Source organism: Muscardinus avellanarius (assembly GCF_963383645.1).
Source record: "Muscardinus avellanarius genome assembly, chromosome: 11".
Lineage (NCBI taxonomy): Eukaryota > Metazoa > Chordata > Mammalia > Rodentia > Gliridae > Muscardinus > Muscardinus avellanarius.
Genome location: NC_137797.1, coordinates 63,239,194 through 63,251,602, shown reverse-complemented (window position 1 = coordinate 63,251,602; position 12,409 = coordinate 63,239,194). Strand labels below are relative to the sequence as shown.

Here is a 12,409-nt window from a genome sequence, read left to right as displayed (position 1 = left end):
TACCTCTCACCTCACTCCAGCGTCTAAGTGACCCCTGCCCTCGGCCTCCGCCTCACCTAAGCGGCTCCCTCCTCTGAGCAAAGCCTCCCTGTCTTCTCTTCTCCAGTCACCCTGCCTCTCCCCTTGGCCTAGAGTCTCAACTCCTGCAGTCCAACTCTGTTGGCCAGAAGAGGCCTGCGACATGAAGAAAATCAATGTGGCCAGCTTCTGGGTGGTTCTGCCCAGGGGCTGCAGCAGGAGTCTGACCGGGAGTCAAGAAGGGCAAAGGATCTCTGTTTTTTTGTTTTGTTTTGTTTTTGTTTTTTACCAGGGCGGGGGAGGAAGCAGTGAATAGAAGGCTGAGGAAGGGTCTGGGGTGTTGTGTTGTGGCCCTGCCCAATGGCAGCCAGGCCAAGAAACACACACACACACACACACACACACACACACACACACACACCCTGCCTGAGACCCCAATTCGGGGCATTGCCCTCTTAGAGCCCTCTAGTCTTACCCATCCCTGTTACCATCCTTATTCTGGCTCACCTCCTCCCAGCCGCCTAGGAGGCAAAACAAACAAACAAACAAACAAACAAACAAGCAAAAAAAAAAAAACCCACAGTTTGGTCTGTTTTTAAATTCTGATAGTCCACAATGGGAGTTTCTCTTTCTTCAAACTGGGGACCTGATGTGTTTGTTAGGGAGAGAAGGGGGTGCACTTTGGGATGTAGAAGGGGAAAGAAGCAGCTGGACCCTTCCTTGACGCTCCTCCCTGGACACCCTTCTCTATTGGGGTCCAGGTAGCTGCCCTTGGAGGCTGAATGGCCGGGTGGGAAGTCTGGCTTCTGATGTGTGTGGTGCGGGCGGGAGGAGGGGGAGTGAGAAGTGTGCTCCCAGATCGGAGGGAGAACTGTGTTAAGGGTGAGGGACGCCCCGTAACAAAGGGGATGGGAGGTCTACGGGTCCCCCTCCCAGGGCAGGCCCACCTCAGTCCCCGCATCCCTTCCAGGAGGCGGAGTCAGGGAGGAACACACAGGCCGGGGGTGGGGTGGGATGCAGCTAGCGAGTTGGGCGGGGAAGGGGTGAGGGCAAGGTTATCTCCGAGTGTTCCGCTCAAGGGAAGGAGGCGACGAGGGAGCCCGGCCCCACCCCGGGGTGGGCGACGTCAGGAGCATCGCCCCCCGCGAGGGAAGCCCCGCCCCGCGGCGGCCGCGCCCCGCCCAGGCCCGCAGCGCGGCTGCAGCGCGAGGGGCGGAGAGGCAGAGCGCCGAGGACCGGAGCCCGCTCGCCCGCATCCCTGCGCCCCGGAGCCCGAGCGCGCCCGCCCCGCTTCCCGCCTCCGCCGGGCTCCGCAGCCGCGTCCTCCGCCCAGCCGCGGTGCACCTGCCTCCGCCTCCGCCCCACCTAAGCCGCCCCTCCGAGCGCACCCCGCCCAGCCCCAGGCCGCGACCACCATGGCGGAGACCAACAACGAATGCAGCATCAAGGTGCTCTGCCGATTCCGGCCGCTGAACCAGGCTGAGATCCTGCGGGGGGACAAGTTCATCCCCATTTTCCAGGGGGACGACAGCGTCGTTATTGGGGTGAGTGGTGCCCCGTCGGGGAATTCGGGGAGGGGCGGGAGGCTGACTCTTCTCCCCCGCAGAGCCTCAGCCGCGGGCGGTCACTCTGCGCCCCTCCCCGCCGCTCAGCCTCCGTCCTCTTCGCGGCGGCCTCCCTCTCTCCCCGGCCTCCGGACGTCAGGGTGTGGCCGGCGAGGCCTGCGGCCAGGTCTCTGCAGAGCGGGAGGGGGCACCTTCCGGCCATCAGGAGACCCAGCTCCCCGTTGCCACTCTCTGCAGCGTCCCCACCCCTCAGAGCCAGTCCGGGATTTTCTGACGTTTCTCCTCTCCCCCACAGAAAGCACACCTTCCCTTTGTTATTGACTCTGTGCCCTACCCCACCTCCCAGGAAAGGTGGGGCAGGGGAGTAGATGGACTGGGTGGGAGGTGGGCAGCCCAGGGTCTTTGTGGAGGTGTAAGTGGGCACAGGCTCTAGAGCCAAGCCCTCTATCATCCCCTGAAGTAGTTACAGCCTGGACTTGGGGGAGGGGGACGCAGGTCTGATGAAGGGTTTTCTGGGAAAGAAATATGTTGATGCCACACCCAGCTTGGGGGGGTGGGAGCCGCTGAGATCTTAAGGACCCGGCTCCCTTTCCATTCCAGGTACAGTAGGAAGAGGATTTCATACTCCCCAGCCACCCTCCACCCAAACAGAAAATGCCCCATACTTGCTTATTCATCCTTCCTCTGGATGATCCCGTGAAAGGCAGCAGTGGACCTCTGCCTTATCATGACAGCCCCTAACCATGGGGACGATGTTTAGGGGAATAAATATTTACTCTGTTTTGTTATTTTGTGTAAAGCACTTAATCCTCAAAACAGTACTCTGAAGTAATATCGATATTTCCATTTTACAGATGAGGAGATTGAGGCCCAAAGAAGTTGAGTGACTTTCTCAAGGTCATGCTGATAATCTGTAGATCTATTTGGTTCCTAGACCTGAGCCCACTCTGGGATTGCAAAGCTCACACCGTTTCCTTCCTACCTCATTGTCTCCCCAGATTTCTCTTCTGGACCTTTATCTGTGTTGGCCCAAAGGGAACTTCTAGGCCTCGCCCATTCCACCTTTCCTAGGTTGGTAGGGCCTTCAGGATGTGTGTGGGGTCAAAGGACATGGCGTACAATCCCGGGCTGGAGGGGTGCTGAGCCAGGAAACTGTCGCCAGTTTGAGGAGGGAGGGGCTTATTTGAGGGCAATCTTCAAGGTCAGGGGTGCTTCTTATGTATCTTTGATCCAGAGCCTGACACAAAGCAGTTGGAAACGTGCTTGTGGAGAGCCTAGCGCTCTGTGACAATGGGACTTTTTGTAAACAGGCCTTCATGGAGCCCTAAGGCTCCTCCCCTTGCAGCCGATCACCACCCTCACTCAGCCCTGAACTCAGGTGCTGCTTTTGCTTGGATGCGTGTGCGTACAGATGCGTGAGTGTGTGTGCATGTGTGTTTACCGCAAGGATAGGAGCTCTTTTTCTTTGCCTCAGGAGCCTCAGGCTGTGCAACTTCTTTCTTCTGGAAGGTTGTTCTGGAAGGTTTTTCCGATAAGTCTGAGGCAACTCCTTTAAGCTTTCCGGGCCATCCTGGTTTGTGGGATGAGTCAGGGGATGATGCTGGGAGGAGGGGTTGAGGTGTCGATCTGTCCAGTTTGCCCCGCAAAGCAGAAGAGACCCGGGAGATGGGAGGGAGGAGAGATGAAGAGAAGCCCAGGCCCCTGCCAGTTTAGATTCTCTCTCAGCTCCACGCAGATCATCTTTCTGTTTGTTCTGCCTGACATCTGTGGGGCTGTACCTTTGTCCGCTCTATAATTCCTTGCCGGAGCCCTGCTGCCAATCTCTCACTCAAGATAAAGGCATACAGGGGGCCATTTTGTCTCAGGCAACATTCCGGAGCTTGCCTTCCTGGACTTATTATTTATTCATTTACATTTAGTGGAATGAGGACTGCAAGAGACATGATTTTGAGGCGATCCTCAAGGGCCCCACTGAAGGAATGACATCAACCTCTTTTTCTCTTTTTTTCCTCTAGCCTTTTTTGGGGGCCAGTGCGTAGGGAACTGTCCGAGATCAGAGGAGGAAGCTGCTTCAGAATGTCTGGGAGGGTGACGGATGAGCAAGGGAGGGAGAGGATAATTTTTCCAAATCCATCACCTGCTCCTTCCGTGACGATTCTTCTTCCATTTGCCTCTGCAGCACTGCAGCTGGCTCTGGGCTTCAGAAACCCTTACTCTCTTAGGCTCCATTCCTAAGAAGATAGAGTAAGCTGGAGAGATAGCTCAGGGCGTATTATTTCCCCCCTATTTCTCTAACTTCTCCCAGAAATCTGGAGGAGAGAGGGTAGCCAAAATTAAGGGCCTGACTTATAGTGTCTCTCTGTCTTCCTCTGCCTTGATCTTTCTCAGAAATGCTCCAGTGTTTGCTGTTTGGGTTGCTTCAACTGTGCCAGATACACACACACACACACACACACACACACACACACACACACTCCTCTCTCTCTCTTTCTCTTTCTCTCTCTCTCTTTTGTGTTTTGTTTTTCTGTGGTACTGGGGGTGAAACCCACGGGCTTTCTATCTCTGGGCTTCACGCCCAGACCTATTTTATATTTTATTGGGAAAGAGAATCTTACTAAGTTGCTGAGAGCCTCACTAAGCTGCTGAGGCTGGCTTTGAACCTGTGATCCTCCTGTCTCAGTCTCCAAAGTACTGGGATTACAAGCGGGTGCCACCACGCCCGGCTTCCCTCTCTTTTATTCATGTGTTCACAAGCTATATCCCTGGGGTCTCCCAAAAGTTAAGTGAGTTCTTAAAGAGGCAAGAGATCAGGACCATCAAGTACCTAGTTTGGAAAAGGTAGGCTGGGACCTGCAGAATGATTAGAATTAGTATGGTTTGGGGTGCTATCTGAAGGGAGGAGCAAGGCTCCCCTTAGCTTTTGGGGAATCTCATTAAGGAAAATGAGAAGGGAAGTAATGTTCACTGTGGCCAGTGTCTTCTCCAGCGTTACTATGGCAACAATCCCCAGGGGTGTCACCATGGAAATCAGGCCTGGTGTTTTAAGTTCAGGTTGTCCTAAGTGCTTTCTTGAGCGCTGATCAGCTTGGTCATCTTTGAGCCCCCGATCTTAGGCCCCCATTAGCTTTAATCAGCACACGTGATGGAAAACTACAGAACATTGTTGGGCCTTTCCAGGACAAGGACACAACGAGGAGGCTCGGAGTGGGTTAAAGGAGAACAAAGAACTCAGATTGTGCGACTCAGAAGAGAGGCCCTAGGAGAAGGCTGTGAGGGGTGCTGAGCCCTGTGGGCTGGGAGGGAGATCCTGAAAGGTAGAGAGACTCCAGGAGTATTTCTAATGAAACAGGTTTCTGGTCCATAATACCTTACCACCTCTCAGGGTATTGGATTACCTGGAGGAGGAGAGGGTGAGGGAGGCCTCTCTGAAATAGTGGGTGGGAGAATTTCATGTTTCTGAAAGTGGGATCATGGTTGGAAAAAGGGAGTGATAAAGACTTCTGTCTGGAAATCTTTTTTTTTTTTTTTTTTTTTTGGTGGTACTGGGGGTGGAACCCAGGGATTTTTCTACCTCCAGGCTATACTCCCAGACCTATTTTTATATTTTATTTGAAACAGGGTCTCACTAAGTTGCTGAGAGCCTCACTCAGTAGCTGAGGCTGGCTTCGAACCTGTGCGATCCTCCTGTCTCAGCCTCCCAAGTGCTGGAATTACAAGCGTGCGCCACCATGCCCTGCTGGAAATCTTGGAGAAATGCCCAAGAAGGGGGGGGGGGATTAAAAGCCACAGTAAAGATCCGGTGCACTGTAGTTCTCTGGTGCACTATAGTTCTCTGATCACTGTGGGTGTGGGCCTGGAATCAGACTGCTCTTGTTTGAAACTGTGCTCTACTGTTTCTCAGAGGGTGACTGTGGGCCAGCCAACTGACCTCTCTGGGCCTTAGTTTTCTTATTTATAAAATGAGATAATAAAGCCAGATGTGGTGGTGCACGCTTGTAATGCCAGCATTCGGGAGGCTGAGACAGGAGGATCTGTTCATGGACAGCCTCAGCTACTTAGTGAGGCCCTTTGCAACTCGGGGAGACCCTGTTTCAAAATAAAGAATAAAAAATAGGGCTGGGGGGTGTAGCTCAGAGGTAGAACGCCTCTGGGTTCCATCCCCAGTACCGCAAAAAGGAAAAAAAAATGGATAATAATAAATAGTACCTACCTCCTAGGATTACTGTGAGCATTAAATAAAATAATACATACAAACTGTTTAGCTCAGCTGGGTGCAGTGGCCCATGCCTGTAATTCCAGCAACTGGGGAGGCTGAGGCAGGAGGATGGCAAGTTTGAGGCCAGCCTCAGCCTGGGCAACTCAGCAAGACCTTGTCTCAAAGAAAAAAAGGGGGGGGGGGACGTTAAATGTTATTGATACTGTATTTGCGGTCTCCCCACAAACTAAAACGTGAGAATTGGTTAACACTTTATCTTCTTCCTGGTTGTTTCATCTGAACCTCCATGTTCCTAGTATCTTCTGCTCTTCATCAATATCTATGTTTAGTCAACAAATGTTTAAGAAAAGTGTCCCCTGAGCCAGGTTTTTTTTTTTTTTTTTTTTTTTGGTGGGGGGAGTTGGTCATTTAGAGGAAATTCCTGCCTTCAGGAAACTCTGGCTGGGTGTGGCAGTGTATGTCTGTAATCTCAGTATTTGGGAGACTGAGATAGGAGGATGTAAGGTTTGAGGACAGCCTCAGCAATTAGTGAGACTCTGTTTCAAAATAAAAAAATAAAAGGAGCTGGAGGTGAGCTGGGTGTGGTGGCGCACGCTTGTAATCCCAGCATTTGGGAGGCTGAGGCAGGAGGATCGCGGTTCGTAGACAGCCTCAGTCTCTTAGTGAGGCCCTTTTTGCAACTTAGTGAGACCCTGTTTCAAAATAAAGAATAAAAAATAGGGCTGGGGGTGTCACTCAGAGGTAGAATTACCCTGGGTTCCATCCCCAGTACCGCAAAAAGGGGGGAGGGCTGGAGGCATAGCTCAGAGGTATAGCGTCCCTGGGTTCAAGCTCTAGTACCAAAATAAATAAATAAATAAATAAATGCCTTGAAACTTAGAGGCCCACTCAAGAATAAGGGAGTAGGTTGGTCTTCCTAGAACCTCTGAAATCATAAGGCATGTCACATGACATTCCCTGTTTCTGAGATTATTAAATGCACTCATTTTTTTTTTTTTTTTGGCGGTACTGAGGATGGAACCCAGGGGTATTCTTCCTCCAAGCTACACCTCCCAGCCCTATTTTTTATTCTTTATAAAGAATAAGACTCACTGAGTTGCAAAGGGTCTCACTAAGTAGTAGCTGAGTCTGTCCTTGAACCGCGATCCTCCTGTCTCGGCCTCCCGAATGCTGGGATTACAAGTGTGCGCCCCCACTCAGGGCAGATGCACTCACTTTTAGCTCTTGGATATTATTTGTCCTCGCAGTTCTCAGAACCCCATCCTTCTTCCCACTCTGCTTTATTCTTACTTCCCAGCCTCGCTAAAGAAAAGGGTTTGTCAGCCAATGACTGACTTCAGCATTTGGAGAGCGCCCTCCGTTGCAGCGCATCCACAGAGCGTTCTAGAATCCTACAACTGGGGATGTTCTGAGTGAGTGTGTGTGTGGATATGGGTGTGCCGCTGCCCAGGTCCCCAGGAGGAAAGAAGGGCGGGGCAAGATTGGCTTGAGAGTTCTGTTTAATCCCCTTTGGCTGGGTGCCTGGCTTCATGAAGCCTGGGTAGGGATCATTGATGGAGCAGAAGAGAGCCATGGCCTGGAGATCGCTGTGTTGCTTTTATTCTGTTTCTTGCCACTGAATGGGAGAAACACGGAGGTGATTTTTTTTTAAATTTATTTTATTTTTTATATTTATTTATTTTTTATTTTTTGTGTTATTGGAGGTGGAACCCAGAGGCTTTCTACCTCCAGGCTATACTCCCAGACCCATTTTATATTTTATTTGGAAACAGGGTCTCACTAAGTTGCCGAGAGCCTCACTAAGTAGCTGAGGCTGGCTTCGAACCTGCGCGACCCTCCTGTCTCAGCCTCCCAAGCACGGGGATTACAAGCGTGCGCCACCACGCCCGGCAACACTGAGGTGATTTTAATTTAAAAATTCCAGTAAAGCGGGTTGTGGTGGAGCACACTTATCCTCCCAGGACTTGGGAAGCTGAGACAGGAGGATCATAGGTTCAAGGACAATCTCAGCAAGTAGTGAGCTCTCATCAAACTAGTGAGATCCTGTTTCAAAATACAAATATAAATATACATATATATGTTGGATATATATATATACATATATACATAATATATATATATATATATATATATATATATATATATATATATATGGCTGAGGGAGTAGCTCAGAGGTAGAATGCCCCTGGGTTCAATCCCGAGTACCCCCAAAAAAAGAAAGACAATAAGATTTCGCCGAGTGTGTAGGCGCACACTTGTAATCCCAGCATATTCCGGAGGCTGAGACTGGAGGATCGCGGTTCATGGACAGCCTCAGCTACTTAGTGAGGCCCTCTGCAACTCAGTGAGACCCTGTTTCAAAATAAAGAATAAAAAATAGGGCAGGGGGTGTAGCTTGGAGGTCGAATGTCCCTGGGTTCCATCCCCAGATCAGCCCGCAAAAAAAAAGATTTTTCTTTAATAATAATTTTAAATGATATAATTATAACGATAGTTATAACATTAAAACATTTATTTGAAGCTAGGTGTGAGCCGGGCGTGGAGGCACACGCTTGTAATCCCCGCGCTTGGGAGGCTGAGACAGGAGGATCGCACAGGTTCGAAGTCAGCCTCAGCTACTGAGTGAGGCTCTCAGCAACTTAGTGAGACCCTGTTTCCAAATACAGTCTAAAGAAGGTCTGGGAGTATAGCCCAGAGGTAGAATGCCCCTGGGTTCCATCCCTAGTACCACAAAAATAAAAATAAAAATAAAATATAGAAAAAAGTAAAATTCCCATTATCTAAGCCGGGCATGGTGGTGCATGCTTGTAATCCCAGCATTTGGGAGACTGAGACAGGACTTGCAAAGGGTATCATTTAGTAGCTGAGGCTGTCTGTGAACCACGATCCTCCTGTCTCAGCCTCCCGAATGCTGGGATTACAAGCATGTACCACCATGCCCGGCTTCTATTTTTTATTCTTTATTTTGAAACAGGGTCTCACTAAGTTGCAGAGGGCCTCACTGAGTAGCTGAGGCCGGCCACAAGCTTGTGATCCTCCTGTCTCATCCTCCCAAGTACTGGGATTACGAGCCTGCACCACCACACCCGGCTTTATTTCATTCTTTTTAACAACTGTATAATTTGTTATAGGTATATGACATATTGGGCATTTAGGATTGTTCTAATAATTTGCTATTGCAAACAATTGAATGGTTTTTTTTTTTTGTGTGTGTGTGTTATGTGCAATGTGTGTATAGGATAAATTTTTAGAAGTAGAAATCATTACAAGGTACATATATTTAAAACTGTAAAAACAGCCGGGCATGGTGGCACATGCCTGCAATCCTAGTATTTGGGAGGCTGAGACAGGAGGATCATAGGTTCAAAGCTAACATCAACAATTTAGTGAGATATTGTTTCAAAATAAAAAATAAAATAGAAGGGAAGTATGTAGCTCTGAGCCAGAGCACTCTCGAGTTCCATTTCTAGTACCACGAAAAAGAAAAACAACTGTGAATGTTACTTCCAAATTGTCTTTTCTAGAGTTGGCTCCAGTTATATATACCTTTAACCCACAGTCTATTTACTCACATTCTTACTAGTGCAGTGCATGGCCAAACTATTTTACTCTGGCCACCTTGTTTTGAAAAAATGGTATTGTAGCTGGATGTGGTGGCGCACGCTTGTAATCCCCGCGCTTGGGAGGCTGAGACAGGAGAATCACGCAGGTTCGAAGCCAGCCTCAGCTACTTAGTGAGGCTCTCAGCAACTTAGTGAGACCCTGTTTCAAAATATAATATAAAATAGGTCTGGGAAGCCGGGCGTGGTGGCGCACGCTTGTAATCCCAGCATTCAGGAGGCTGAGACCTGGAGGATCCCGGTTCGCGGACAGCCTCAGCTACTTAGTGAGGCCCTCTGCAACTCAGTGAGACCCGGTTTCAAAATAAAGAATAAAAAATAGGGCAGGGGGTATAGCTCAGAGGTCAAATGCCCCTGGGTTCCATCCCCAGACCCGCAAAAAAAAAAAAAAAAAGGTCTGGGAGTATATCCCAGAGATAGAAAGCCCCTGGGTTCCACCCCCAGTACCACACACACAAAAAAAGAAAAAATAGTAATCTATAGTTTAAATATGCATTTAGTTTAGCAGTGAGGTTAAGCATGAATTCATATGTTTTTAAGAGCCCTTAGAACATTAACTTAAACCAGGCATGGTGGCACACACTTGTAATACCAGCATTTGAGAGGCTGAGACCGGAGGATCACAGTTCACAGACAGCCTCAGCTACTTAGTGAGGCCCTTTGCAACTCAGTGACACTCTGTGTCAAAAAAAAGAATAAAAATAGGGCTGGGGGTGTTGCTTGGAGATAGAACTCCCCTGGGTTCCATCCCCAGTGTTGCAAAATAAATAAATAAATAAATAAATAAATAAATACATATAAACTTATGATATTATAATTTTTCTATGTACCAGGGATTAAACCCAGGGGCATTCTACCTCTAAAGTTCACCCCCAGCCGGGCATGGTGGCACACACTTGTAATCCCAGCATTTGGGAGGCTGAGACCAGAGGATCGCTATTCATGGACAGCCTCAACTACTTAGTGAGGCACTCCGTAACTTAGTGAGACCCTGTTTCAAAATAAAGAATAAAAATTAGGGCAGGGGGGTGTGTAGCTCAGAGGTCGAATGCCCCTGGGTTCCATCCCCAAACCCGCAAAAATAAATAAATAAATAAATAAATAAATAAAGTACACCCCCAGCCTTCTTTTTTTAATTTCTATTTTGAAACAGGGTCTCATAGGTTGCTGAGTCTCACTACTTTCTGAGTCTGTCCTTGAATTTATGATCCTCCTGTCTTGGCCTCATCTTTCTCTCTCAGCTTCCCAAGTAATGGGATTACAGGTGTGCACCACCACACCCAGCTGGTTTCCTAATTTGACAGGTGAAATAGATATGAAAATGTTGAAAAAAATTTTTTTGAAGCATTGGGATCCTGATCTCCTACTGACCTCTATCCCCAGCCCTTAGTGTGTGTGTGTGTGTTGGGGGGGAAGCTAGGTATGGAACCCAGGGGCATTCTACCTCCAAGCTCCAATTCCCACCTTATTTTATTTCATTTTTTGCTGTACTGGGTATAGAACCCAGGTGCATTCTACCTTCGAGCTATACCCCCAGCTTGATTTTTAATTTTTTTTTATTTTGAAACGGGGTTTCACTGAGTTGCAAAGGGGCCTCACTAAGTAGCTGAGGCTGTCTGTGAACCTGGATCTTCCTGTTTCAGCCTCCTGAATGCTGTGATTACAAGAGTGCGCCACCACGCCTGGCCTCACCTTTTTTTTTTTTTTTTTTAATAGATTTCACTAAGTTGTAGAGGGCCTCACTAAGTAGCTGAGGCTGATCATGAACCTGTGACTCAGCCTCCCAAGTACTGGGATTACAAGCGTGCGCCACCACGCCGGGCTTCCAAACCCTTTTTATTTATTTAATTCTAAGACAGAGTCTTGCTAAATTGCCAAGTTGCAGTTAGTTATTTGTTAATGTCAGTTGCAGGCTGGCCTCGAACTTGGGACTCTCCTGCCTCAGCCTTCCAAGTTGCTAGGATTTATAGGCATGAGCCACTATGCCCCCCTGGAGCACCTTTATCTTTATTTTTCATTTGTATTCCTCCTATTGCTGATATTTTGTATCTTAACTTTCTTTTCAATACACATGATTTTCAACATGTTACCTGAATTAAACAAAATATTTATGGGTTTGAATGGCCTGCTTTTACAATCTTTCTTCCCTCCCTCCCTCCCTTCCTTCCTGGTACTAGAGTTAGAATCCAGAGCTTTAAGCATGCTTGTGGGGATTCCTCCCCGGGACTTGGGAAGGAGAGACCTGAAATGAAGACATGGACAGTAGTCTCTTGGACCACTGACAACTTTATTCTCTAGAACTAAGTTTTTATACTTTTTATCCCTGCACCAAAACCACAACTTCAACAGAAAGAAAAACATCAAAGTACAATCTCAAACACAATGCAGAATGATTGATGTAGAACATATGTCATATGCTTGCAGAATACAATCATGGAGGGAAAATTAAAAAACAAGAAGAAACAAAGAGGCCTGGTTAAAGATTATTAAGAGCATGATTGCAGCCAGTTCCCGCTCTCACCGGTGGGTTGGGGGTGAGAAATTCCGGAAAGACCAGAAGTCACCCAGAGTCTCGGAAAGCTTGACCTTTCGCCAAACTGCCTTAACTCTTTCGGAACCTTTCGTTCCTCAGGTTTCTTCCATGTCCTCCATCACACGCTAGGCAAGAGCGCTTTACCAGTGAGCCAATCTCTAGCCTCAATTCCCTTCTTAAAGGGAGACCTATATTTTTTACTTTATATATTCCTTTGACAAAGGGGAAGCTTGTATTAATGGTTCCACAACAGCTCTTAGTGTATGTATGTTTCATTTATAGTAATACTACCATACTATATGTAGGTCACTAACTTTGCTTTTTTTTTTTTTTTTTTTTTTTTTTGCAGGTCTGGAGATGGAACCCAGGAGCATTTGACCTCCGAGCTACACCCTCTGCCCTATTTTTTATTCTTTATTTTGAGACAGGATCTCACTTAAGTTGCAGAGGGCCTCAC

At 48.1% G+C, this 12,409-nt stretch overlaps 1 protein-coding gene across 2 annotated transcripts in view; it reads left to right on the top strand.

The window, feature by feature from the left end:
• Positions 1-1,433: 1,433 nt before the first annotated feature.
• The window catches only part of KIF5A (kinesin family member 5A), a gene marked incomplete at both ends in the record, with an annotated part of 32,888 nt that continues 21,912 nt past the window's right edge, over positions 1,434-12,409 (top strand). For both annotated transcript variants that reach the window (XM_080706172.1, XM_080706171.1), the window contains one exon: positions 1,434-1,562. In XM_080706172.1, coding sequence (XP_080562298.1) covers positions 1,434-1,562 — 129 coding nt within the window. The remainder of the gene's footprint in view (positions 1,563-12,409) is intronic.